A 26895-nucleotide genomic window follows, 5' to 3' on the forward strand; every position below is an offset into this window, starting at 1 on the left:
TTTTAAGTCTGGTACTATTTCAGTGATGATTGTAGTTGTTTTAGCCCATAGGACTAAATACCCAATACTAAGTTTCTATTTCTGTTCCAGTTTCCTGTGCTTAGAACTTTTATAATTTCTAATCCCCAAAATAACTCTGCAAGGAAATCTGTATTGGGCCCCATTTCACAGAAAACAGAAAGGTGACATAGCAAGTAAGTCTCAGAGTCAAGATTTGAATCCAAGACTATCCTGTGATTCCTCCAGTTTGTTTGTTATTGTCATCGTCTTGAATAGAGAGTCCAGTCTGACTTAACTTTGGTCCTTCTCAAATGAGTGTACACAGTCTCTGGAGTACACAGTGGAGTACAGGATGTAGAACAAACCTGACTCTCCCATCTTGCAGTGTCATTCTTCTTGATGGTAAGGATTGTAAATACGGACTAAACACTGCTGTGTTAAGGTTTAGAATGTAAAATTGCAGAAATGCTTATCGTAGAACTCACAAGGCTTGTTTGCCCTGCGCCTTTTCTCACTGTACCTCCCCAGTGCTCTGGGTATATGCGTTTGGGCTGGCTTGCCACTAGGACACATTATGAAAGTTTGAGAAAGACGAGAAGTGTATTCATTTGTGAAAAGAGGGACTAGGTAAGTTCATACATCTATCTTGCAGCAAAAGGAACAAGATCATTCATTTTACCCTCTTGTAAGCAGAGCTGTGAAATCTTATCTTCTCATCTATTGGCAATGAACTGTGGTATGAGACACCACTGCTTTCAGAGCAAATAAATGATGCACAGTGCATTCTTCTGCTGAAAACTTGCTGTCAGAACTGCTCAGACAATAATATATTTCTTTTTTAGAGAGGACTTTGGCTTGGGATGAGGGCTGGCCTTTTTTTTTCCTTGATTGGTTCCATTCCTGTGTTTTGGAAATACCGATGCTGATAGGTTGTGCTAAGCCAGTTGATGCAACCATTTCTTCAGCCTTCTGTCCATTTTGTGATAATTTTCTCCAATAAAATGATTCATTTCAAAATTATCTCCCCAAGAAGTAATACTGCCAGTAGCCCTGCTTATGTGGTTAATAGAACATTCATTCACCGAATCATTATTTGAGTGCTGATTCTATATCAAACTTTATTCTATATACTAGGAATATAGTTGTGACTTGTCCTTGCAAGCTTATATTCTAGTTGGGGAAGAGAGATGAAACGATATAGTTGGATAGTAAGTATTGCAAAAGAAAATGAAACAGGTTGCATAACTTCTGTGGATTTTTACTCTACTCATCATGGGGTTCTGTCAGGCCTAAGAGACTGATAGTGCCACATTCTTCTGTTCCCTATTCCATCTCAGGAAGTATTCTCTTACATCTTCCTTGTTTTCTTTTGATATAAACCTTTCTTTTGATATAAACCTTTTTTTCCCATCAAACTAAGGAGTCTTTGGATGATTTTATATGATCATAACTCATGCTATTCCACATCAAGTCCATTCTTAGCCATCAGCTTATTTAATAGCTTTTGCATGGTTACAGATTCTTTTCACCAGTTTGATTAGTGAAATTTTATGATGCTTTTCTGAATAGCTTTTTGAAGATCAAATTAATATTGGCAGCCAAACAGCTGAAAATTACACTTTTACCTAGGAGATGATATGTACCTTCTAAAATCTGAAACCCTAATAGGAAGAACACAGACTGCTGTTTTTGACACCAATAGGATTTGGGTCTAAAATTCTTTGTTTGTGGTGGTAATCACTGTGTACTATTTTTACATCATTTATTTTGACTCCTGAATAATAGAGCTGTTGGTAAGCTATATAACTGGCAGCATTCCTGTAGACTCCCATTAATTAAACCCATTCTGAAAAGCATCAAATGAAAAAGGTAATAACTAGACAGGAACAAAGAAATTTCTGAGCTTAAGATCTGTACCTCTAATTAAGAGAATGTCTTCAGATATTCAGCACCACAGGTTTAGAAGAAGGTAGGTGTATTTTGGATGAGTCTGATATATGTACCTGAAAGGGGCTAACCAAGATCAGCCATTGTAATCATTTGTGGGATTTGGAGTGGAGGGGGTCTACTTAGTGGCCATCTCAGTTGATACTCTTTTATAAAAGACTTTCTTTTCTTGGACTCAGGTAGACTTGTTGCCTTAGAGAACCTTACTCAGGAGTTCTCCCTCCCTATTTCTGTTATTGTAGTATATTGTCATTGGATGAGGCTGTTTCCTTTTGGTATCTAGCTGAACTAGAGCTGTGGGCAGGCTCAGCTTAAACTTTTGGCTTAACCTGACTCTGTTGCAGAAATCATGTAACTATGCTGAAATCCCTTTAGCACATAAGTTACAATAAGTCACCATGAAATCATTGTTTTCCATCCAGTTACTCGATTTCAACACTGCAAGGACATATTACTATGTAGTTGAACATGAACTGAGCCCAATGCAGCACTACTTCAGGAATGGTAAAGTGGCCACTCTTTGGCAGTAGCCAAATGTTTAGTAGTATTCTCAGTGCCATTTAAGGACTACAACTACCAGGATTTAGATGAGGATTATGAGAACCAAACCACAATGGCTTGCATACCACTAACCATGCCACCATTTAGACTTGGATATCAGCTACAGACCTTTAGGAAAATTCTGCTCAATTGTCAGCGTTGGAAATATTCTTTTGCTAAGATTGGCTCTTTGCTTTTCTACATCTTCCTCTATCCTAACATTATTTTCTTCATGGAGAAAATGGCAGGGAATCCTGGGAACAGCGGGAATTAGATAGCTCCAAGAGACACTTAAAACACGGTAGCTAGACAGCTAAAATGGAGATTGAAGCCATGACCTGCACACCTAGCCCTTTCACTCGGCTCTCACCAGCTCACTAGGTAACAGATACCACTGAATTTTTACAAGTCCTCAGTTGGCTGATTTTGTACCCTACCTGATAAGTATGACCAGGCAGATGACTCTTGTCTGACTCCAGATAATACCAACAACTGAACTGAAATGGTTAATGGCTTGTCCAGGCCAACACGAGAAGAATTTCTCTGTATTTTATTCAGCTTTCCAGCTTTCTTCTTTCTTTTTCTTGATTACTACCTGCATCATCCTGCTTGTCGCTGTGAACAGGAAAGACCATTCCCTGGGTAACTGCCTCCCATGCTTGCTGACATCTCTTTATTAGTCACTCCTACCCATCACTGTGCTATCACCCCTGTCATATTTTCCGAGATGAAGATGATAACCTTCCTCAGGAGCTTCTTCAGGCAAAAGGAAAGATGCTGAATAAAGTCTGAGTAAGTTATAGATTTTCTGGGTAGCAAACATGTTTTGAAATTATCCTTTCCCTTTGCTCTCTGGACATAACGACACAGGTGAACGTTTATATTTTTGGCTACGTGTCTCTTAATACCCTTTGGATTCTGTCTCTTAAGATCAGAGTTCTTGATTCTATGTTGAGGCTGAATTGTATCTGATACACTAAACATAAACATGGGACTATTGGGATTGCTTTTCAATTTCATGTTTTTGAATGAAATTCACAAGCAGCATGGTGGGGAGAATACATTCAGATCTTATCCAGCTAAGATAATGTTCATACAATACTCAAAGATAACAAGAATGAAATCTAAGAAAGTATGGGCTATACATGGGCTTTACTTTGGAAGTAACACCACCAATGAGTGTCTTTTCTCAATGCCTTTTATTGAATTTAGCCTATTGGATAAAACCACCATTTCTCTTCCAGTGTATTTTTTCTTTCTTGCCACTGAGTGCCAACCAGGTACATACAGAATTCCATCTCTATTAAGCTTGGCTTATAAGCCTGGCCGGAAGGGAAGAGAATGGTTGAGGGGAAGAAAGGGTAAGCTCATTAGAAAGTCAAACCAGATCAAAAAGCATCAGGACAAACAAGATATTGTGCATCCTCCTCTTCCTTAATTAAGGGTTTTGGGTTTTTTTCTTCTTCTCCAGGTCTAGCTTTCTTTTTATTTAGGTGTTAGCTCCAAAGTCATTTTCAAACAGGTAAATCTTTTCTGATTCCAAACATTAGTTAATTCTCCAAAGCATTGGTTCTCAATCTTGTTTATACATTAGAATCACTAGGAGAGCTTTTCAGAGTTCTGATGCCCAGGCTCCACCCTAGAACGGTTAAATCACTACCTCTGGTGGGGTGCCTGGGTGGTTCGGTCAGTCAAGCCTCTGCTTTTGGCTCAGGTCATGATCCTGGAGTCCAGGATTGAGCCCCCCTGCTCAGTGGGAAGTCTGCTTCTCCCTCTTCCTCTGCCCCTCCCCCTGCTCTTCTCTCTCTCTCTCTCTCTCTCTCTCTCTCGCTTACTCTCTCAATCTCTCAAATAAAATCCTTTAAAAATCATTACCTCTAGGGGTGAGAGGCATCAGTATTTTTTTAAATGCCTCCCACTATACACACACATAGGTGGTTGATTTAGGTATCTAAGGTTGAAAACCATAGTTGATAGGACACAACCGAAGTAGTTATTAGTACTCTTAGAAAGTTTAGATCTTATGAAACCTCCCAAGGTTTTATGAAGGAGAAATTAAAAACTAAAGACCTAAAGAAAAAAAGAAAGAAAAAAAAAAAAAACTAAAGACCTCCCTGCCTTTAGTTAGCCTGCCTTTGCAAACTTAATTTCTGTGACCTTTTTTCCCCCACACATATCTACTCTGTGCTCACTCTAATTGCGCTACTCATTCTTCCTGATCTTGCTTTTATTCATGTTTTTTGCAGCGTTTGTGCATGCTATTTGCTTTTATAATCCCTTTTTGCTTTTATAATCCCACACTACCACCTCTTGTAAAGCTTTTCATTATCCTTCAGCCAAAAGGAGGCTCTTCCCTTCAGTACTTCTCTTTTTTTGCTTTAGTTCATTCTGTGTAGTTTTGCATTCATGTTTTATTTCTCCTGCCAGTTTGCAAAGTCTGGATCTTATTTATCTGTGTATTCCACTCATAGTTTCCTGTATCCAATTGATGTTACTTCAGTGTTTGTTTGAATAAAAGGTGGTTTTCTGATGTCATGCTACAGATGTGTGCCATTACAGAACCGGAGAGAAAGAAAGTGGATGTGTGATATTTTTTCTCTTTGCTTTCAGACTTTGCCAGTTGAATTCTTCATTGTGGTGACCTTTTCATTTATTTACACATGTGCTTTTTGGCTCATTTTCAACCGTTAAGTAATCTTCTGGAATCAGGTTCTAGAAATGGCTCTTCAAGGTTTGTAGTGCTCTATAACTTAGCACAGAGAATGGTTATTAATGCTGGTTACAAAGCACCTGCCCAGCCCGTTTTCTGTCATAGTAGAAACAGTTTTGTCATAGATTTTGACGTTTTTCAGTATAGATTATTTTTTAGATTTTGGCAACACTGTTTCATGTATTTTTTCACTAAGAAGCTAAATCCTCTTTCTCAAATCCTGAAAACCTGTAGAGTTTTGCTTTTTTTTTTTTTTTTTTTTTTTTTTAAGATTTATTTATTTATTCATTCAAAGAGTGAGAGAGAGGCAGAGACACAGGCAGAGGGAGAAGCAGGCTCCATGCAGGAAGCCCGATGTGGGACTCCATCCCGGGTCTCCAAGATCACACCCGGGGCTGCAGGCGGCGCCAAACCGCTACGACACCAGGGCTGCCCGAGTTTTGCTTTTTAACATAACCACAACACAAAGATTTCCAAGTTTTTACCACTAAATGACAGATAATAAAGGAAACAGTGTTTGTAGAGCAGACAAGGCATTTGGTGACTCAAAGAGGAATTTCAGATGCACAGTGAGAACTAGGGAAGAGACAAATGTGAAACTGTAGCCAAAAAAGGTGGTGTTTGCTTTTTAAACAGCACTGTTAGTTGTGTATATGTATGTTTTATGTTTCTCCATGCCAGCTATTTTCAGTTTCAGTTCTTCTTTAATACTTTTGTCATGGAAGCCTGACTTCAGGGTGAATTATATTAAAGCCCTGAAGGGGAAAAAGGCCAGATTAAGACCGTATGGAATGGTTTTCCTGTCACCTAGCTAATTAAGTTCATCTAATTCTCCAATAGTTAGCATCTTTTTACATGATCTCCAGATAAATCACAGCATTCTCCTTAGTACTATTGATTGAGAAAGAGATTTGAAGCATTGCATGCCTTCCTACTTCCTCCCCAGGTAGGATATCTTCCTCTCCCAGCTGTTTTCTTGCTTAGGAAAGTTCTAAATTCTAAAAATCACTCTTGTTCCACCTATAATTTTTGAAGCTTGAAATTGCTCAATACTGATTTGGTTCCCACTTTCTCAGTAGGATAGCAGGTTTTTTAGATCAAAGCACATTTTAGTTTTTCTTTGCTTTTCTTTTTTTTCCTCCCTTAAATTTCATTTTAGGGGAAAAAATAAAACACTTTCAAGACATTATTGCTTGGAGGTAGAGCTTCTTGGAATATGTAAATTCTTTAAATCTGGTTGAGGTTTGTGCCTGTGTACCCCAGTGGGAAGATTGGATCTGAAACATCACTGAGATGTCCCAGCTCCATCTTCTTTCCAAGTTTTCTCAGAACTCCCACACAGCATCAGTACCACTACTCGGTTCCCCTAGGACATATTTCTTTGTAATCTAGAATTTCTTTAGGCTTTGGGAGTCCAGTTGAACAGCATGTATTCCCAGCAACTTGGTAGAGCAATTTACAGATTCTATATGGGCATCTAGTACTTAGCTAAATGAACTCTACCTCTCTCTCCTCTCTCTCCTTTCTCTCTTTCAGCTTGGCAGTGACCTTGGCGGGGGCATTGGAGGAAGTCCGGCAGTAAGTGCCATCCATTTTTTTCACCATGGGATGCGCTGCCCCCTGTTTGATGCCTTTTCCTATGCACACATTCTCAGACCAGCCACCGCTGCTATCTAGCATTGTACACCAAAACCTCTATAACAGTATATGAAGAGTAGAAAGTAGCATAGGGTTACTTGGATTCTTCAGAGGCATACACCACATGTGGTGTAGGGACATCTTTAGGGATTGGCACTCTGGTGTCTACAGAGATCTTTGTCTTCCTGACATTAAAGAGCTAAAGGAAATGGAACCTCCCATCTTGACTGGAGAATGCTCTTATTCTCTAGTATCATCTACAAAGAACTTGAGAGAGTCAGCTGGACTCAGAGGGAGACTCTCCTTGTAAGTGACTGAGATTGGGGGGTATGAATATCCCTCTTCCCCCCCAGGAGAGTTTCCTACTAGATATTTATGCCTAAATGGGAAAGTAAGACTTGTCTGCACCCAAGTGGAAATAGAACTGCTTTCTAAGTTGGATGCTTCTTCTTTCTATAGAAACAGACTCCCTTTGTTAGGGTATCTGTAGGCCTTTTGCACAGAATCATGGAAGCTAAAATTGGAAACAAACAGAAAAGATCTTGGATCACTGTGTTCCTGGTCCTACTGATTACTCTGTGTTAGAACTTCTAAAGAGTGTTTGTATATTATCAATGATGAAAAAATAATCGTGATGATTAAAAGGACAAAGAATATACTAATTCAGCTCCAAAAATTTATAATTATGGTGTGTTCTTATTGTTTGATCAATACTTCTGAAATATAGAGCAACATGTTAAGGGCTATTAATCTGTTCTTCCTGGTTTTCCACTCCCCTTCCCTTTTTCCCTGCAGGTGGGACAGTCATTCATCCCATCATCAGTGCCTGCAACCTTTGCTCCCTCACCTACTCCTGCTGTGGTCAGCAGTGGTCTGAATGACCTGTTTGAACTCTCCACGGGAATAGGCATGGCACCTGGTGGATATGTGGCTCCTAAGGCTGTAAGTAAAGCAATACTTCCGTAATGTAGAACATCTGAATTACTTAACATGTTTTATTACTTCCCCTGATCATAAAGCCAAGGGTTGGGCCCTTATCCTACAGGATTTAAGAAGAAGATGAAAAGTAGCCTGAAATTTAGCAATAAGAAACACCATAGCATCCATATTAACTATTTTTATAATTAGACTTAAAATTGGAAATCTTAAATATTTGTATTTTGTTTTCTTTTTTTATTTTTATTTTTTTAAAGATTTTATTTATTCATGAGAGACATAGAGAGAGAGGCAGAGACACAGGCAGAGGGAGAAGGAGGCTCCATGCAGGGAGCCCGATGTGGGACTTGATCCCGGGACTCCAGGATCATGCCCTGGGCCGAAGGCAGGTGCCAAACTATTTTCTTTTTTTAAAGATCTTATTTATTTATTCGTGAGAGAGACAGAGAGAGAGGCAAAGACATAGGCAGACAGAGAAGCCGGCTCCCCGCAGGGATCCTGATGTGTGACTTGATCCCCAGACCCAAAGATCACGCCCTGAGCCAAAAGCAGAACTTAACTGCTGAGCCACCCAGGCATCCCTGTATTTTGTTATCCTGTTTAGAAATGTCTTGTTTGTCAGTATTGAAGTCAATCTAGTGTGAATCCAGTTCACAACACAACAGCAAGGGCCAGAGGGTGGGGGTGGGGGCAGACTATAGTGTAGGGGAGTAACATTCTTCTCATTTCTTCCATTCCCTTTTTTGATTGGTATTATGTACAAATTCTAGAGTGCTGTTGCTCACAATTTGGCTTTCATGGATTTTAGTGTACCTTTTTAGAGTCCTGATTTAGGTTTCTATCACTGGTGCTTTTCTAGTCTCAACCTTGCTTAATGTTCTACTCAGACTGAATTTCAAAAGTGGAAACTCGATGTAAGTGAAGCTTATTTCAGCCTCAGAGTATAGTGCCATCTTTAGCTAGGCCCAGTTTCTTATAATGATGCCTTTCTGAGGGACAACATGCCTGTTTGTTTCCTGAATTCTTTACCCTGCTCTTCTGACTCTAAAGGATCCCTACTACAAAAATGTAGACCAGTTGTCCATTCCAGGGGTCATAACTTTTTCTACACAGCTGTTGAATAGAGTAACCAAAAACAGGATTTAAAACTGAGCCATAAAATTTTGGCACAATTCAGTAACTTTGTTGTGAGGTTTCTGTATTGGGTGTTATCCCACAGACTTTTAATTATTGGTTAAAAGATTATCTAATGCATTTGTTTAGTAACATTAATACATACAAATGACAAGTTTAAGTAATGTAGAAACAACAGATGGAAAATTAAGTTTCCTCACTTTCCCATAAATAGTCACTATTACTTTCTTGTGTGTCCTATGAAAAGAAAAGGATTATCCATATACCTATATGTCTGTGTCCTTTAACAGTACTATATCAATGGAATATACTGTTTTGTGTCTTGTTTTTCTCTGTCATATTATTTTGAATGTCTGTATCCACTGTATTGACGTGTCACAACTTATTTAATCATTTTCCTGTTGATGGACATATAGTCCATCACCACCTTTTTTTTTTATCACCCTTTTTGCTATTACAGTGTTGCAGTGAACATCTTTATATATGCATATCTTGGTAAATATATATATTTTTTATCCTGGTGTATTTTTGTAATTATAGCTATAGGATAAACCTGCAGTGTGCTTGATCATTTAAACACTTTAAAATAGACGTTCTCAACTTGCCTTCCAAAAGTTAACATTAGATTATATTCCCAGCAACACAGTACAGAGTGCCAGATTGCTTATATTTTCCATTGAGTATTATTGGTTTTTAGGATTTTTGACCCTCTGATAGCTTATGGTTGTTTGATTTCACTTTCTTCTTTCCTTTTTTTTCCTTAATATGGCTAAATATGTTTTCATGTTTATTCAACCACCCACTGAAGCTTTGGTATTCTGTCTGAGATGGTCAAAACAGTTCATAAATTTCCTGATTTTTTTTTTAAGATTTATTTATTTATTTATTTATTTATTTATTTATTTATTTATTTATTTTTTTATTTATGATAGTCACACAGAATGAGAGAGGCAGAGACACAGGCAGAGGGAGAAGCAGGCTCCATGCACCGGGAGCCCGACATGGGATTCGATCCCGGGTCTCCAGGATTGCGCCCTGGGCCAAAGGCAGGCGCCAAACCGCTGCGCCACCCAGGGATCCCCAAGATTTATTTATTTTAAGAGAGAGCAGGGGAAGAGGCAGAGGCAAAGGAGATCTCCAGCTAACTCCCCGCTGAACTCAGAGCCCAACTTGGAGCTCATTCTCATGACCCTGAGATCATGACCTGAGCCAAAAATCAAGAATCAGACACTTTACTGACTGGGGCACCCAGGTGCCCCCCCACCTTTTAAATTAACTCTTACATTCCAGGAGTATCACAGGTTTTAGGATCAGAGATGGGTAATGGATTATATTTGAGAAGATAGGCATTCAAACTACTTAAACCACATCTAAGTCCTGTTTACCAGAAGCTATAACAAGAGTTAAAAAATATACATAAGACATGGTCCTTGCCCTAGAGATTACTGTTAATGGGTATAGTGATGAAAAAAAAAAAAAGTCTTCAAAGATATAGATATGCTGTTTTCATTAGTAGATTCAGTTTCTTCCCTTTTAAGTCTTTTACCAAAGGTGCTAATAAACACACACACACACACACACACACACTATACTCACTGGAATTTCTCTTTTCCTTATGTATACACATTTGGTAGCAGTAGTCAAGCAGTAAAATGACCAAGTTGAATAGAAGATGGAGAACCAGCCAGGGTTATTCATAGACTTTTCTTGTGGGTTTGGCTTGGTTTAGTTTGGTTCTTCAATTGAGAACAGTCTCAAAATTCAGAGAATATGACTTTATCCAGAGCCTTTGGCATCTGACTTGATATTTATAGTATAAAAATCACCAGTTGCCCAAATAAGTGAAGTCTTAATTTCATCTTTCTATATTCAAACAAATAGCATCAAGATAAATCTTGCGTGGTTCCATTGGGTTTTATACTGTCTTTTAGGTCTGGCTGCCTGCAGTAAAAGCTAAAGGCTTGGAGATTTCTGGAACATTTACTCACCGCCAAGGGCACATCTATATGGAAATGAACTTCACCAACAAAGCTCTGCAGCACATGACAGACTTTGCAATCCAATTTAACAAGAATAGGTAAGAAGTCTGAGTCCTCGGCTCGATTGTGAAGCAGCATTGTGCCTTGTGTCCAGCAAAATAATGTTCCATTTTTAACAATGCGTTAAAAATTCTCATGTTGGCAGATGTTGAATGTAGAGTGAGAGCTGACTTTTACATTCTGTTTACTTGTCAGCTTCCATTCTGGAGGCCTTAGAGAATTTTGTTGGGAAACTCATCCATATGGAAAAAAGAAACCAGAACTAACTTACTGCCTTCTTAAAGGGTTGTAGGACTACAATGTTTTTAATAAACCATTTACCCCAAAAAAAGTTTTAATTGAAATCCATTTATTTGTTCAACAAATAATTGGTTAGCATCTATGTGCCAGACATTTCTAGGTGCTGGGGCTAGAGTAATAAACGAAACAAGTAAGTGTCCAAAGCCCATATGTTGGCGGGAAAAACGAACATACTTTGGTTGATGTCAAAAGTTTGAAACATAGTATACCTGTTAGCTGAATAATATAGGTGGTGGTCTGCTTTTAGCAATGAATTCTCTGCCTTAATAAGGAAGAGAGCGTGAAGATGTAAATACCGATTTTCTATAGTTCCGAAATGTCACTGTTTTTTATTAAATACCATGGTTCAGGAACCTGCCTGTTAAGGCTTTGATGGCAGGTCCATTTATTCATAAATACAAGATAATCAGACTTGTTTGTAACAAAGTAGTAATTGGACCTTTAAATCAGATTTAATAAAATTTGTCAGTGACAACTTGTATCAGTAACTGTCTTACTTATTTCTAAACATTTGGAAATAACTTTTGTGCCCTAGATTTGAAAGTTAGGCACATTAGAAACAATGTAAGTATTTAGAAAGTCTGTGTTTCCTTTTGGCAGACTAGTTTTTTACCAGTTATTTTGGGGGGAGCTGGCCATGTTAAAAGCTAAGGCTGGTGTATTAATAGCCATTTTCATAGCCTGCCTTCATACTTCATTTCTGTTTGTGTTTGCTTTTTTTTTTTTTTAAGTAGTCTGATATTTAGAAAACTTTATATTTTTGTTGATAGTTAGCTTTTTTTTTTTTTTTTTTTATGATAGTCACAGAGAGAGAGAGAGAGGCAGAGACATAGGCAGAGGGAGAAGCAGGCTCCATGCACCAGGAGCCTGATGTGGGATTCGATCCTGGGTCTCCAGGATCGCGCCCTGGGCCAAAGGCAGGCGCCAAACCGCTGCCCCACCCAGGGATCCCTGCTTTTTCTTTTATAATATCTTCTCAGTTCCTGCTTTCGGTCGGAAGTCTCTTAATTTCCTACCGTAACATATTTTCTTTGCCCCCCATATTCCCTAATGTCAATAGTACTGTCTTTCTTTGGATTTACTTTTGTACTTGAAGTATGACTAAAATTCTACTACTTGATTTGTTGTCTTTGAAGTCCACTTATGACTGATGAGGCCAAGAGCTAGTTATTCTGCTTTGCACCCACTTGCCTCCTCTTCCTCTCATTTTTGTAAATTGTATCATTTCTACACTTTTTTTTTCCTTTATACCTCATCCTTGTTTTATCTTGGATTTGTGCTTACTGCCACTCGTTTAAGTTCCCACTGCCCTTTCTTGGATGTCGTTTAGTAGGTTCCTCAAAGGGGGCTCATGTAAACAACAGTCTTTGAATTTTTATGTGGTCAAAACTGTGACCTTTATACTTGAAAATTCTTGACTCAAATTCTTTAAGTGCTTCACTCTAGTGTCTTTTGTCATCGAATGTTCCTGTGGAAAAAGTCTTTGGCCAGCCTGATTTTTCCCCATGTAAGTGATGACATCATTTTGTCTGGCTGCCCAAAGTTTAGAGGTCCAATAATTTTACTAGGATATTCCTAGTATTAACCAAGCTTGGTCAGTTTTTCATGGAATAAGGTATGCCCATTCAATGTGTACCTTGAAGTGTTTTACTGTAGGAAGATTCTTAGGGTTTATATGTTTAAAAATTTTAATAGGGCAGCCCGGGTGGCTCAGCGGTTTAGCGTCACCTTCAGTCCAGGTTGTGATCCTGGAGACCCGGAATCGAGTCCCATGTCAGGCTTCCTGCATGAGGCCTGCTTCTCCCTCTGCCTGTGTCTCTGCCTCTTTCTTTCTCTCTGTGTCTCTCATGAATAAATAAATAAAATCTTTAAAAAAATAAAATAAAATTTTTAATATATATTTTTTAAGATTTTTATTTATTTATTAGAGAGAGAGTGTGTGTGAGCACACGTGAGCAGGGAGACGGGCAGATGGAGAGGGAGAAGCAGGCTCCTTTTTGAGTAGGGAGCCCCAATGTGGGGCTTGATCCCAGGACTCTGAGATCATGGCCTGAGCTACAGGCAGATGCCTAAGTGACAGAGCCACCCAGGTGCCCCCATATGTTTAAAGTTTTTGTTTGTTTGTTTGTTTGTTTAAAGTTTTATATTGTTCCATTGTTTGGATTTTCTTCTCTGGAGAACTATGTTTATATTAACTCTTCTTTGTCTATCTTTTGTAAATACTTTTTTTCCTCCCTGATTTTTTTTTCTTATCTGTAACTATTACAATATATACCTCATACCTTTTTTTACTCATAACCATAACACTGTTATCATACCAGAAATTCTCTAATATCCTTAAACATCCAAACTATGGGTTTTCACAGTTGTGTGATGTTTTTGTACAGTTTGTTTTGTCTGAACAGGGCCCCAATAAGGTCCCCATTTATACCAGTTGGTTGATAAGTATCTTAAGTCTCTTCTATAGATTTCTCCTCTCTGGTTTTTTTTTTTTCTTGAAATTTATTTACAGAAGAAATTACATCTTTTATCTGTGGAGTTTCCCACAATCTAGATTTTGCCGATTACATCTATGAATTGGAGGCAGATCTATAAGCATGATCAGATTTACACTTCATCCTCTGGCAAGAGTGCTACAGGGGAGGCAGTGATTTTATTCTCGGTATATACGGTACTTGCCATGTGGTCTCTTTTCTTCTGTGTAACTCTGTCCCTATCACTGTAATTGTGCTTTTTCTTTACTCTTTTGTAAGTGAAATCACATAGTATGAAGGCTTTTGCATCTGGTTTCTTTTGCTTAGCGTAATGCTTGGAGATAAATCAGTAATCTGTTCCTTTTTTTTTTTTTTTAATCTGTTCCATTTTATTGATGAGTAGTATCCGTTGATGAGTATACCACGATTTGTTTACCTTTTACCAGTTGGTAGAATTTAGGGTTGTTTCTTGTTTTGTCTTCTATGATTAAAGCTGCTAGGAATATTCATAATCAAGCCTTTGTGTGAGTATATGTTTTCAGTTTTCCTGGGGAATTACCTAGAGTAGTATTGCTGGGGCATATGGTAAATGTGAGAGTTTTAGATATTGTATAGCCTTACCAATTTTAGCTGTTCTTATGAATATGCATTTTAATTTATTTCTCATTCCCCTAACAACTAATGATATTGAGCAATTTTTTCATCAGTGTATTGACCATTATATCTTTAGTGAAGTATCTGCTCAGATCTTTATTTTTTATTTATTTTATTTTTTTTTTAATTTTTTTTAAAGATTTTATTTATTCATGAGACACAGAGAGAGAGAGAGAGGCAGAGACACAGGCAGAGGGAGAAGCAGGCTCAGTGCAGGGAGCCTGATGTGGGACTCGATCCTGGGTCTCCAGGATCACGCTCTGGGCTGAAGGTGGCGCTAAACCTCTGAGCCACCAGGGCTGCCCTGATCTTTCTTTTTTTTAATTTTATTATCAAGTAGTAAAAGTTCTTTATATATTATGGATACAAGTCCTTTGTCAGATATATGTCTTACAAATATTTTCTCTGGTTTTATTTTCTTAAGAGTGTCTTTCAAAAAGTTTTGTATTTGCTTATGCTCTTTGTGTTCTAAGAAATCTTTGCCTGGCCTATGGATACAAAGGGGTTTGTTGTTGTTGTTGTTGTTGTTGTTTTAATAGAAGTGGTAGAGATTTAGCTCCTACATTAACTTTTATAATCCATTTTGAGATAATTTTTAAATATGGTGTAAAATAAGAGTCAAAGTAAACTTTTTTTTAATATATATATAGCCTTGAAATCAGATAGTACAAACTCTCCATCTTAGTTCTTTTTTCAAAATTGTTTTGGCTGTTCTAGGTCCTTTACCTGATGGGATTTTGATTGAGAATGCAGTAAATATGTAGATAATTTGGGAGAGAATTGACATCAAACAATATTGAGTTTTAATCCATCAACTTGCTTTATTTAGGTCATCTTTAACTTCTCTTTGCACTGTTTTATAATTTTTATAATTTCTCGTGTGCTTACATGTCTGTCAGATTTAAGTGTTTCATGGTTTTGATGGTATAGTAAATAACTTTCTTCTCATTTTAATATTTGTTTTTTATTGATATATAGAAGTAGAATTGATTTTTGTATGTTGAACTTATATTGTACAACTTTGTCATATTCCCCTACTAGTTCCAGTAGCTTTCTTATAGATTCCTTACAGTTTTCTATATAGATAAATCATTTTGTCTGTGAATAGAGACTGTTTTATCTTTTCTTTTTAGTCTTATGCCTTTTCTTTCCTTGCCTGACTATACTGGGATCTGCAGTAAATGTTCATGTGCTAAGAAGGGACGACTTTGTCATGTTCTAGTTCTCTAGGGGAAAGCATTCAGTCTTTCACCATTAAATGCAGTGTTAACTGTAGATTTTTCATGGAGGTTGAGGGAGTTCCTTCTCTTCCTAGTTTGTTGAGTTTTACTATGAGTGGGAATTAAGTTGATTATGAATTATTAATTTATTACAAGTGGATAAAAATTAATGTCAGATGCTTCATTTATTGAAATGATCATGTGGTTCTTTTTTAGTCTATTTATATGGTGGCTCACAGTGATTGATTTTTTTGACTGCTACTCCAATCTTGTATTCTTGCGATAAATCCCATCTGGTCAGGATATATTGTCTACTTTTATATATTGTTGAATCTGATTTGCTAAAATTTTTTGAGTATTTTTTTGCATCTGTGTTCTGGATGTAGTTTAGTTCATTTCTGGCATGATTTATTATTTTTTTATTATTATTTCTTAGCTGGGTTTTACTGGCTCTCCTTTACTTCTCTTGTCTGGTCATCTCTTCCCCCAGTTCTTTCTTCACTGTTACGTGTTCTCCTTTGGTGACTGCAGTCATTTTATTAAGTGTATTTTCCCCTTCTGTATAAATGTTTCATAATTTCCATTTTTTAAAAATATTTTATTTCTTTATTGGAGAGAGAGAGCACAAATGAAGGGTGGGGAGGTAGAGGTGGAGAGGGAGAAGCGGGTTCCAGCTGAGCAAGCTCAGCCATGGCTGAGTCCATGGCTCAATCCTAGGACCCTGAGATCATGACCTGAACAAAAGGCAGACGCTTAACCAGCTGAACCACCCAGGTGCCCCCATAATTTCCATTGTTTCTATGGCAATTTATTTTCAAGTATGTTTTGTTTGTAAAACAAAAGCTACTGCCATATTTCTATCCCAATATTGCCTTCAGACAGAGTTTGCTGACCATGAGAGCAAGATCACAAAAGCAGAATGGTTTTTTTGATCTATAAATGTTATACCAAAATGAGTGATGTATATTCTCAGGATCACTTTATTATATTTTGATACTCTGAAGCATAGTTTAGGAAAAAGAAAATGTTTCTTCTCCCTTCCTGTGATTTTTTAAAGATAGTCCCTACATAAACTCTATAGTTATTTTATAAATATTATAGTCCCATCTTCCTTCCTGAGGCTAATTAGAAAACAAATTCAATATAAATTTATGTTGTTCACTTGTGTATTTGTCTACCTGTAGGCCCACTTTTCCCTTTCTGCTCATTCTATCTGAAATTTTATTCTTATATTTCTTGAACATAGACATGTCTGTTCTTGGGGCACCTAGGTAGCCCAGTCCGTTAATTGTCCAACTCTTGATTTCAGCTTAGGTCATGATCTCAGGGTAGTGAGATTGAGCCCTGTACTGGGCTCCCATGGTGGGTGAGAATCTTAAGCAGAATTCTCTCTCTCCCTCTGTCCCTCCCCCACTCCCTGCTTGGGTGCGTACTCCCGCTCTCTCAAAGCAAAAACAAAACACGTCTGCTTGTCATACATATTTGTTATGTAACTCCCGACTCAGGTTTTTCCTATCTCTTTACTATTTTTGTATTGCTACTAGACAGGCTGCTCTGTGAAGTCAAACTGGTGGGTACACACTCCTGCCTTAGGCTTAGAAAGTGACCAGATTGTCCTAGTCATTTGGAATGTCTAAGTCAATCAGTGTTGCTTTACTTTCGCTGGCTCTGTTTCAGTGATTTTTGTCTTACATAGGTAAATAAAAAAGAAAATTAGAATTGCCAGTAAATAGGGGGATCCCTGGGTGGCTCAGTGGTTTAGCGCCTGCCTTTGGCCCAGGGCGCGATCCTGGAGTCCCGGGATCGAGTCCCACGTCAGGCTCCCAGCATGGAGCCTGCTTCTCCCTCCTCCTGTGTCTCTGCCTCGCTCTCTGTCTATGATAAATAAATAAATAAATCTTTAAAAAAAAAATTGCCAGTAAATAATCTGGATTGCTAAGACAGGGTATCAAGCTAGTGAAATAATGTCAATTTATTGTACTTTACAGAGTGTATATTCTTAAGTCATCTTTCTCCCAAGGATTATCTAAGGAAAAAAAAAATATTTTTAAGATTTTATTTATTTATTCATGGGGGGGGGGGGGCGGGAGAGAGAGAGGCAGAGACACAGGCAGAGGGAGAAGCAGGCTCCATGCAGGGAGCCCGATGTGGGACTTGATCCCAGGACTTCAGGATCGTGCCCTGGGCCGAAGGCAGGCGCTAAACCACTGAGCCACCCAGGGATCCGGGAAAAATGTTTTTTAAGAAAAGAGAGAAACTTATTAAATCTGACCCTCCAGTAGTGTGAAACATTAGAAACTAACAAAGCACTTCTGTACTTAATGAATGTTTTCTCCTTCCTCAGATCCAATTAATGGGAAATGGGTTATATTGTAATCAGTGTTTTAGCAAATTAGGATTAAGCATCTTGGTTCCTGCTGTTCTTCCCATTTAATTTTATTAAAAATTATATTTCCTCCAAATGGAGTAAAAAGCCATTGAAATCCAAAGATGTGACTAAATCATGCCTCCTGATTAACCTCTGGAATTTTTTAATCCTCTTTTCCTAGCTTTGGTGTCATCCCCAGCACTCCTCTGGCCATCCATACACCACTGATGCCAAACCAGAGTATTGATGTCTCCCTGCCTCTCAACACCCTGGGCCCGGTCATGAAGATGGAACCTCTGAATAACCTGCAGGTTAGGGTTTTACTTCTCTCAGGGAGTGCAACTTGATATCTTTCCAATTTTTTCATTTATATATAAATAACCCCTCTCTTTTCCTCAGATTTGGTCATGGAACATTCAGGTTTGAAGTAACTATGGAAAAGTTTGCTTGCTTGCTTGCTTGCTTGCTTGTTTGTTTAAAGAGCAGAGGGGAGGGACAGACGGAGAGGTAGAGAGAATCTTAAGTAGGCTCCGAGCCCAAAACAGGGCTCAGTCTCATGACCCTGAGATCATGTCCTGAGCTAAAATCAAGAGTTGGACGTTTAACCAACTTAGCCACCCTGGTGCCCTTTATTTTTTATTTTTTAAAAAGTCATATTGGTGCTTGGCTGGCTCAGTTGGTAGAGCATGCTACTCTTGATCTTGGGGTCATGATTTCAAGCCTCACATTGGATGTAGAGTTTAATTTAAAAATAAAAACAGGGATCCCTGGGTGGCGCAGCAGTTTAGATCCTGGAGACCTGGGATCGAATCCCACATCGGGCTTCCGGTGCATGGAGCCTGCTTCTCCCTCTGCCTGTGTCTCTGCCTCTCTCTCTCTCTCTCTGTGTGACTATCATAAAAATAAATAAATAAAATAAAAATAAATAAAAAATAAAAATAAAAACAGATTGGGGTGTCTGGGTGGCTCAGTCAGTTAAGTGTCTGCCTTCAGCTCAGATCATGATCCCAGAATCCCGGGATCAGGATCAAGACCCACATTGGGCTTCCTGCTCACAGGAAGTTTGTTTCTTCCTCTCCCTCTACTCCTCCCCCTGCTCATGCTCATTCTCTCTCTCAAATACATAAAAAATTTAAAATATACGTATATAAAAATAAATAAAAATAAAAGCAGATTATAAAAGCATACCAGGGCACCTGGATGGCTCAGTCAGTTAAGAGTTCAAATCTTGGTCTCAGCTCAGTCTTGATCTCAGGGTCGTGAGTTCAGGCACGACCTTTATTTTTTTTTTACTTTAAAAAATAAAGTCATACCTTGACATGGGAAGGTACTCATTCTTTTACTCAACAAACATTTTAAACTTTTAAAGATCTTATTTACAAACCTTTTTTCTAAAGATTTTTATAGTGAATTTTTATTTATAAAAGAATAGATTTACATAGTGGTTGTCTTTGAACATGCAACCACAAATACAGTTATCTGGATTTAAAGGCCCCCTATTAGCACATAACCATGATAAGTAGCAGCATCTTACAGGAGCTCAGAACTTTATCAGATCTACTAGAGCCTCGATCTTGAAAATACTGGTATTTTTTAGAATGCTTAAGTACTAGCTGAGAATTTCATTCAGTTTTCATCTGTTTTGAATTTCTCTTTGAAATATAAGCCTTCTGGGGTTCAAGCAACATGAAGGCAGACTAGTAAGCTTGAGTGTAGCAGTGTTGAAGGATTATGAATACAGATATAAGCTGTAGATATAGGGGGTTTTGAAGTGCTCAAAAAAAAAAAAAATGAAGTGCTCATAAGGTCAAGAGAGACAGCTCAGGTCCACCTGAGATTGGAAACTGTAACTGATCTCTGCACAGAGTTGGTACCCTGGAAGGGGAACTGGAAAAAGTATTTCCATTATGACAGGGGATGGAGAAGTTTCTCTCTGACCAGTGTTCTGGATACCCTCTTATGACAAATCCGAGGCCCAATGTTTTGCCACACATGACATAATATATGGGCATATAGTCCAAATGTATACAAGATATGTAGGTACAGTGTTCTCCAAATCAATAAGTTAATGTAAAATTGGTCCCAGACTGGTAAAACCCAGGGAACCTGGCAGAAACAAATGCACAGCAGTCCTTTGGCAAAGCTCTGAACTTCAGGGCCATCAGGACTCCCAGCTGAAAAGAAAATCTCTTTTGGAAGTGAGTTCACAGGAGTGCCTGGGTGGTTCAGTCAGTTAAACATCTGCCTTCGGCTCAGGTCATGATCTCGGAGTCCTGGGATTAAGTCCCATATCAGGCTTCTTGCTCAGCAGGAGTCTGCTTCTTCCTCTCCCTCTGCACCCCGTTCCCCCAATTCTTCTCTCTCTCTCTCTCTCTCTCTCAAATAAAATCTTTATTTTTTTTAAGATTTTATTTATATATTCATGATAGACATAGAGAGAGAGAGGCAGAGACACAGAGGGAGAAGCAGGCTCCATGCCGGGAGCCCAACGCGGGACTTGATCCCGGGACTCCAGGATCACGCCCTGGGCCAAAGGCAGGCACCAAACTGCTGAGCCACCCAGGGATCCCCAAATAAAATCTTTAAAAAAAAAAAAAAGGGCAGCCTGGGTGGCTCAGCGGTTTAGCGCCACCTTCAGCCCAGGGCCTGATCCTGGAGACCCAGGATCGAGTCCTATGTCCGGCTCCCTGTGTGGAGCCTGCTTCTCCCTCTGTGCCTCTCTCTGTCTGTCTCTCATGAATAAATAAATAAAAATCTTTAAAAAAATAAATAAATAAAAATTTAAAAAAGCCTCACAAATTGAACCATAAAAAGAGGGAAATTTTTACTATGAAAAACAGAAGAGCAGACTGGATGAGTATTTCCCCTTCCACCAAGAACTTAAAATGAATAGTTTAAATGAGACTAAAAATACAAAATATGTTTAAAATGATTAAAGAAAAATAATCTTCCACTTCCCAGTCAAGACAGGTGGGATGGATACCATTGCTTAATCTCTGGAAATACCAGTGTGAGATCCTAGTCCTATTGATGGTGAGACATCGACAGTACAATTACTTGGAGTTACGACTAATATTCTTTGGTAGTTTAAATACCAGCACACCTGTTCACCAGTTCACTACCTTATTGCCACAATTAGTGGATGCCTCTTTCTCAGTAAAGGGTATAATGATTTGGAGCAAAGATGAGTGAGTCATGATGGAACTTGGCTCAGGCTAGAAGAATAAAACAAGGATTACTGTACAGATGGAATTGGCTGTTACTATGATGAGAGCAGTGTGTTAAGGGGCTTTTCCAGCACAGAATCCTGAAGTAAGGAACTAACCCAAATCTACACCTGCTCCTTTTTCATTGAAATCTAACCTCCTGTTGGCCCATAGAGCCTCCAGCACAGTATTTGAGGACAGTCAGCATGAATGCAAGAATGCTTTACTTTAGAACTAGGAAAGGGAATTTGGGTCACAGAAACCAGGGCAAAATTTTCTGTTCTTAAAACAAAAAGGAAACAATAAATAAATGAATGTCAGTTTGCCTTCCTATTTGCATTTCCATTTCTTATGTAGTGAAATGAGCATCCCAAATAAGGAACTCTCATAAGAGCAGTTGCATCTTAGTCCAAAGCCTTCCCTCAAAAGTCTTGATTAAGACTAATAAGTTTTTGTTTTTGCAAACCTGAAGTATAAGAAGCAAGCTTTTCAAAATTTCCCATCTTCTTTCAGGGATGTGATAATTATGGTTGTTTTCTCATTAATTGACATTTCCCAGTGGAGAAAATAAGCAAAAACTTAAACGCTTTTTTTTTCTCCTTTGAGCAGCTCTATTTAATGTCTCCTGGTGCTAGTTGAAAGGAATGGCTAGCTTAAGGTGGGTGGGTTACTTTAGATTTCGGCTTCCATTCTGTACTTGTCCCAGTATAAACAAAGGGAATCAAATATTAACTCCAACAAGCTTAGGTCATAAAGATCCAGGTAAAGCCAGGTAAAGATTGATTGGCATTTAAACATTATATTTGCATAGTGTTTAATTTCAAGAACTCATGTGGGAAAATTAGTGCTTTCCTCCTTTAGACCATAAAATCAGGAAAGAAAAGATGGGGTTTGAGGAAATGAAATTTTGAAGGCAGTGTGGGTTTAACTGTTTTGGCTAATTTCGTATCAATATATAGGACAGATAAACCCAACTAACTGCCAGAACTGTCGTTATAGCACCAGTACAAAAATATTTCATTACAGTGCTTATCAAACTACTTACTGGCTTACAGTCCGTCGGGAACACTATTGAAAAGTTAAAAACACTGTTCTCTCTTAAAATGTAAAATAGATTCTACCTTAGAGACAAGAATTGGGTACCTAGTAGAGATGTGAACCTAGAAAATGTCTCTACTGTACTGATGTTGGTTGTGTTAAAGCCTTTGTGAATTCAACTTATAAATAGTACACAAAGTTTAGCTTGCCTCTGGTGGTATCTTCTCTTGAGTTTATTTATGGCATACAGTTATATTCTTTTAAAAGGAAAATTGATTCCATCTATTTAAATAAAACAAAAACATTAACAAATGTCTAAATGAATTATTTCTAAATGAGTCTTCTCTGACTCTGATATCCTTGACTTTCATCTGTGTTAGTTGCTTAGAAACATTTTCCCAATGTTTCTTCTTCAAACTTGACTCCTGGCAAGTGTCTGCTTCTTCAAGTGTCTGCAAAAAAACAATAGACTTACAACATAACATATGCTAATCCTGGGCTTTGTACAAATGCTATAGAGTTCTTATAGCTGCTTGGCTTCCTTTCTCACTGAGATCATTGGTTTTAATTTTGTCCATTGTTTAAAAACAATATGAAGAGTCAACTGGTTTCTTATTTTCCTTTTTTTTTTTTTTTTTTTTTTAGATTTTTATTTATTTATTCATGAGAGACAGAGAGACACAGAGGCAGAGACATGGGCAGAGGGAGAAGCAGGCTCCCCACAGGGAGCCTGACGCAGGACTCGATCCCAGGACCCTGGGATCATGACCTGAGCCAGTGGCAAATGCTCAACCACTGAGTCACCCACACACCCAAGAGTCAACTAGTTCTGTAGTTCGTTAACAAGAGCCCAGTCCCCAGCCTTCTCTCCCCAACTTGGCCCCGGTTTCTCTTTCCCCTAGTCAATCTCTCTTGCCTCTTGCAGTTGAAACTTTTTGTATTTACTTCTCTGTCTCTGAATAATATGCTTGTATTGTGACTTCTGGATTTTTTCCATTTAGGTGTCCTTGACATCTTTCCACACTCACTGATGTCCTCTTCATGCCTATGTCCTGTCATCCCATTTCCCCAACAGAGCTAGCTAAGAATTTGCTTTAATCAGAGTTCAGTGTTTACATTATTTTTTAAAAGATTTTATTTATTGATTCAGGGTTGGGGGAGGAGCAGAGGGAGAGGGACAAACAGATTCCCCCCTGAGCAGGGAGTCTGACACGGAGCTCAATCCCATGACACTGGTTGGGGTTCAGTCTGTTAAACACTGACTGAACCACTCAGGCACCCCAGGTGTTTTAAGTTATAAGGACTATACTTCAAAGCTGAGCTATAAAGTGTAATTATTTTTTTCTCCATAAAACTTTTTGTATGTAGTTGGATACTTACCTATTAATACCTGTCTCTTCTTGTTTGCTTAAATTTTTGTGTTTTTAACTATAATTCAGTCCCAACTTCCCATGAGATCGGACTCTTCAAAACAGTCCATCACTTTCTTGAAGTCTCCCCTGGAGTCTTTTTTTTTTTTTTTTTTTTAAGATTTTATTTATTTCTTCATGAGAGACAGAGAGAGAAGCAGAGACACAGGCAGAGGGAAAAGCAGGCTCCACGCTGGGAGCCCGACGTGGGACTTGATTCCAAGACTCCAGGATCACGCCCTGGGCCGAAGGCAGGCGCTAAACTGCCGAGCCACCCAGGGATCCCTCTGCTGTAGTCTTTTGACCTGCTCTATTCAGGATTGATTCTTTTGTGAGTGAAATATGGCTGTCATCCTGGGATCTCCCTTCATCATCACTCTTCAGTTCATTGCCTCTCTTCTATGTTGGGTCTCCTATTGTTCTTTTCTTTGTTTACTTTCTCATTTTGATGAAAAACATTCGTCAGTAACTTCCTGAGAGTGAGTATATAGACAATAAAGTTTTTCAAGTTTCATGTGTTATAAAATGTCGTCTTCATGCTTTTTGACAGTTTCTGTATAACATTCTAGGTTAGAAATCATTTTCTTCCTAATCTGATGCCGTTATGATTCTTGATTTTTTTTTTTTTTCCTGCATGGTGTTTTCTCATTGAAAGCTTGTAAGATCCTTTCTTTATCTCTTATGTTCTGAAATTTCACAGTGATGTGCCTCAAGAGGTATGACTCCCTTTTCACCTATTATACTAGGTACTCATTGGGCTCTTTCATTTTTTTGTTTGTTTGTTTGTTTGTTTGTTTTTCATTGGGCTCTCTTTTTTTTTTTTAAACTTTTATTTATTTATGATAGTCACACACAGAGAGAGACAGGCAGAGACACAGGCAGAGGGAGAAGCAGGCTCCATACACCGGAAGCCGGACGTGGGATTCGATCCTGGATCCCCAGGATCGCGCCCTGGGCCAAAGGCAGGCGCTAAACCACTGCACCACCCAGGGTTCCCCATTGGGCTCTTTCAAAGTGGAAACTTGTAGCCCTCAGTCCTGGGATTTTTTTTTATTTTATTTTATTTTATTTTATTTTTAATTTTTGTAGCTTTCCCTTTATTTTCTGTTTCTCTTAAGAGAAGTCTTGTCATTGGACGTTAACCCTTCTGGGCCAATTCCTGTTTTTCCCTCTTATTTCCCATCTCTTTCTCCTTTTGCTTTACTTTCTAAAAAATTTTTATGGAAAATTCTTAACATTACAGAAGTAAACACAATAGTGTAATGAGTCTCTGTAAACCATATCCATCATTGAGCATCAGTGATTATCCATAGTTTTTAGTATATGTGCTGCCGAAGCGAGCACTGATTATCCATAGTTAATATTATTTCATCTATACCCCTCTCCACAGCCCTATTCCATATTATTTTGAGGCAAATCTCAGACATACCGTTTTGTCTGTAAATATTTCAATATATATATTTAAAGCAGAAGGTTTCTTTTTATTTTTATTTTTTTTTTTTTTTTTAAGATTTATTCATTCATTAGAGAGAGAGAGGGAGAGGGAGAGGGAGAGGGAGAAGCAGGCTCCATGCCGGGAACCTGATGCGGGACTCGATCCCGGGACTCCAGGATTGCACCCTGGGCCAAAGGCAGGCGCCAAACCGCTGAGCCATCCAGGGATCCCCCAGAAGCTTTCTTTTTAAAAATACAACCACAATAACTGCTGTACACATTAAAAAATTAGTAAAAATTCCTTAACATGAAACACCCAGTGTCTAGGTTTCCAGTTATTTCAGTACCTTAAACTGTTTTGTTTTTATTGTTGCTATTTGTTTGAATCAGTAAGGTGCATATATTATGATGGCTTAGTATGTCATAATTCTCTTTGACTATACTGTTCATTATGATGGGTACTAGCCATATGTGGCTATATAAATTGAAATTAATTAAAATTAAATAAGGATCTCATTTTCCTGGTTGCATTGGCCACATTTCAAATGCACACGTGGCTAGTAGTTTCTAGATTGGGCATTGTGGAAGTAGAATTTTTCCACCTTTGCAGAAAGTTTTCTTGAATGGTACTCATCTGTGGGTTCTCTCTCTTTTTTTTTTTTTTATCTTTGGTTTTCAGCGATTTAACCATTAGGGACCTAGGTGTTTCCTTGTGTTTGGCTGGGGGGTCACTAACGTTGGATCTATAAGTCAATAGTTTCTCCTAAAATTGGGAAAATTTTGCCATTATTTCTTCAAATTTTCCCTGCCCAATTATCTCTCTTCTTCTGGAACTCCAGTTATACAAAAATGTTAAACCACTTGATATTGTCCCTCAGATTACTGAAGCTGTTCTTTCCATCTTCTTTCTCTCTGTTCTTCGGATTGGATAATTCCTATTGATCTGTCTTCCAAGTATATCAACTCTTCTGTATGCTACAGCCTTCTGTTAAATTCATCCACTATAATTTCCATTTCACAAATTGTACTTTTCATTTCTAGGATTTCTGTTTGGTTCTTTGCTAAAATTCCCCCTTTGTTCACTCAGGAGTACAACTGGAGAAACTTGTTTCACCTTCTACTCTGCATCTTAACTCTACCCTTTGGCCATCCCTTGGACCTAAGGCTATGCTTACTGACCCTCAGGAAAAATATTAGTAGAAGTATCTCAACTAGGCCCTGAAAACAATGTTAAGTCTATCTGCTAGGAGATTCTGTGTGTTTTATTTGGGCATATCTCTTGGGTTCTGAGGATTCTTCTGTCCATGGGTTGCAGGGAGGCCAGAGGAGAATCAGAGTATGTCTTTCTAAACCATGAGACCCAGGACCAGAGCTCCAGTTTACTCTTCACTGTGGGCAGCTGGAATCCTCTGTCAGTACTTTTACATCTGTCTGCTTGGGCTGGCTTAATTTTTTTTAAAATTCTTTGACTCTCTTGTCTAGAATATAAAGGCTTTCTGCCAGCTTTCTGGCAGCTAAATTAGGCAAGATGACGGGAGAGTCTCAGCATTGATTATGCATAAATTCACTGAATCGACCATCCCTCGGCCATGTCTGGCATTCCCTTCAAAGTACCATGTATTTTATCCTCTAAAAGAATGAGTTTTTATCTTTTTTTGCAGGGGCTGAGGGGCTAAGGTAGCTTAGAGTGGTGGGTAGGGATTTAGGACTCCAACAGCATCTTAATCTTCATTCTTTCCCCTCCATACAGTTCCAGAGGTGCTGCCAATCCTGTGTGTAATTTATACCTTTAATTTTTTTTTTTCTGTAATTATGGCAGAATTTCTTCCAGGAAGAAGAAAATTTAGT

General features: G+C 38.4%; 1 protein-coding gene across 1 annotated transcript in view; it reads left to right on the forward strand.

Annotated features, from left to right (window-relative positions):
* AP2B1 (adaptor related protein complex 2 subunit beta 1) overlaps nt 1–26895 on the forward strand; it is a 131746-nt gene that overhangs the window by 75889 nt on the left and 28962 nt on the right. Inside the window, exons 15-18 of the mRNA XM_077852219.1 lie at nt 6734–6775; nt 7631–7777; nt 10837–10982; nt 18142–18271. Of these exons, the coding sequence (XP_077708345.1) occupies nt 6734–6775; nt 7631–7777; nt 10837–10982; nt 18142–18271 (465 nt within the window). The remainder of the gene's footprint in view (nt 1–6733; nt 6776–7630; nt 7778–10836; nt 10983–18141; nt 18272–26895) is intronic.

The sequence above is a fragment of the Canis aureus genome, chromosome 16 (genome assembly GCF_053574225.1).
Source record: "Canis aureus isolate CA01 chromosome 16, VMU_Caureus_v.1.0, whole genome shotgun sequence".
Lineage (NCBI taxonomy): Eukaryota > Metazoa > Chordata > Mammalia > Carnivora > Canidae > Canis > Canis aureus.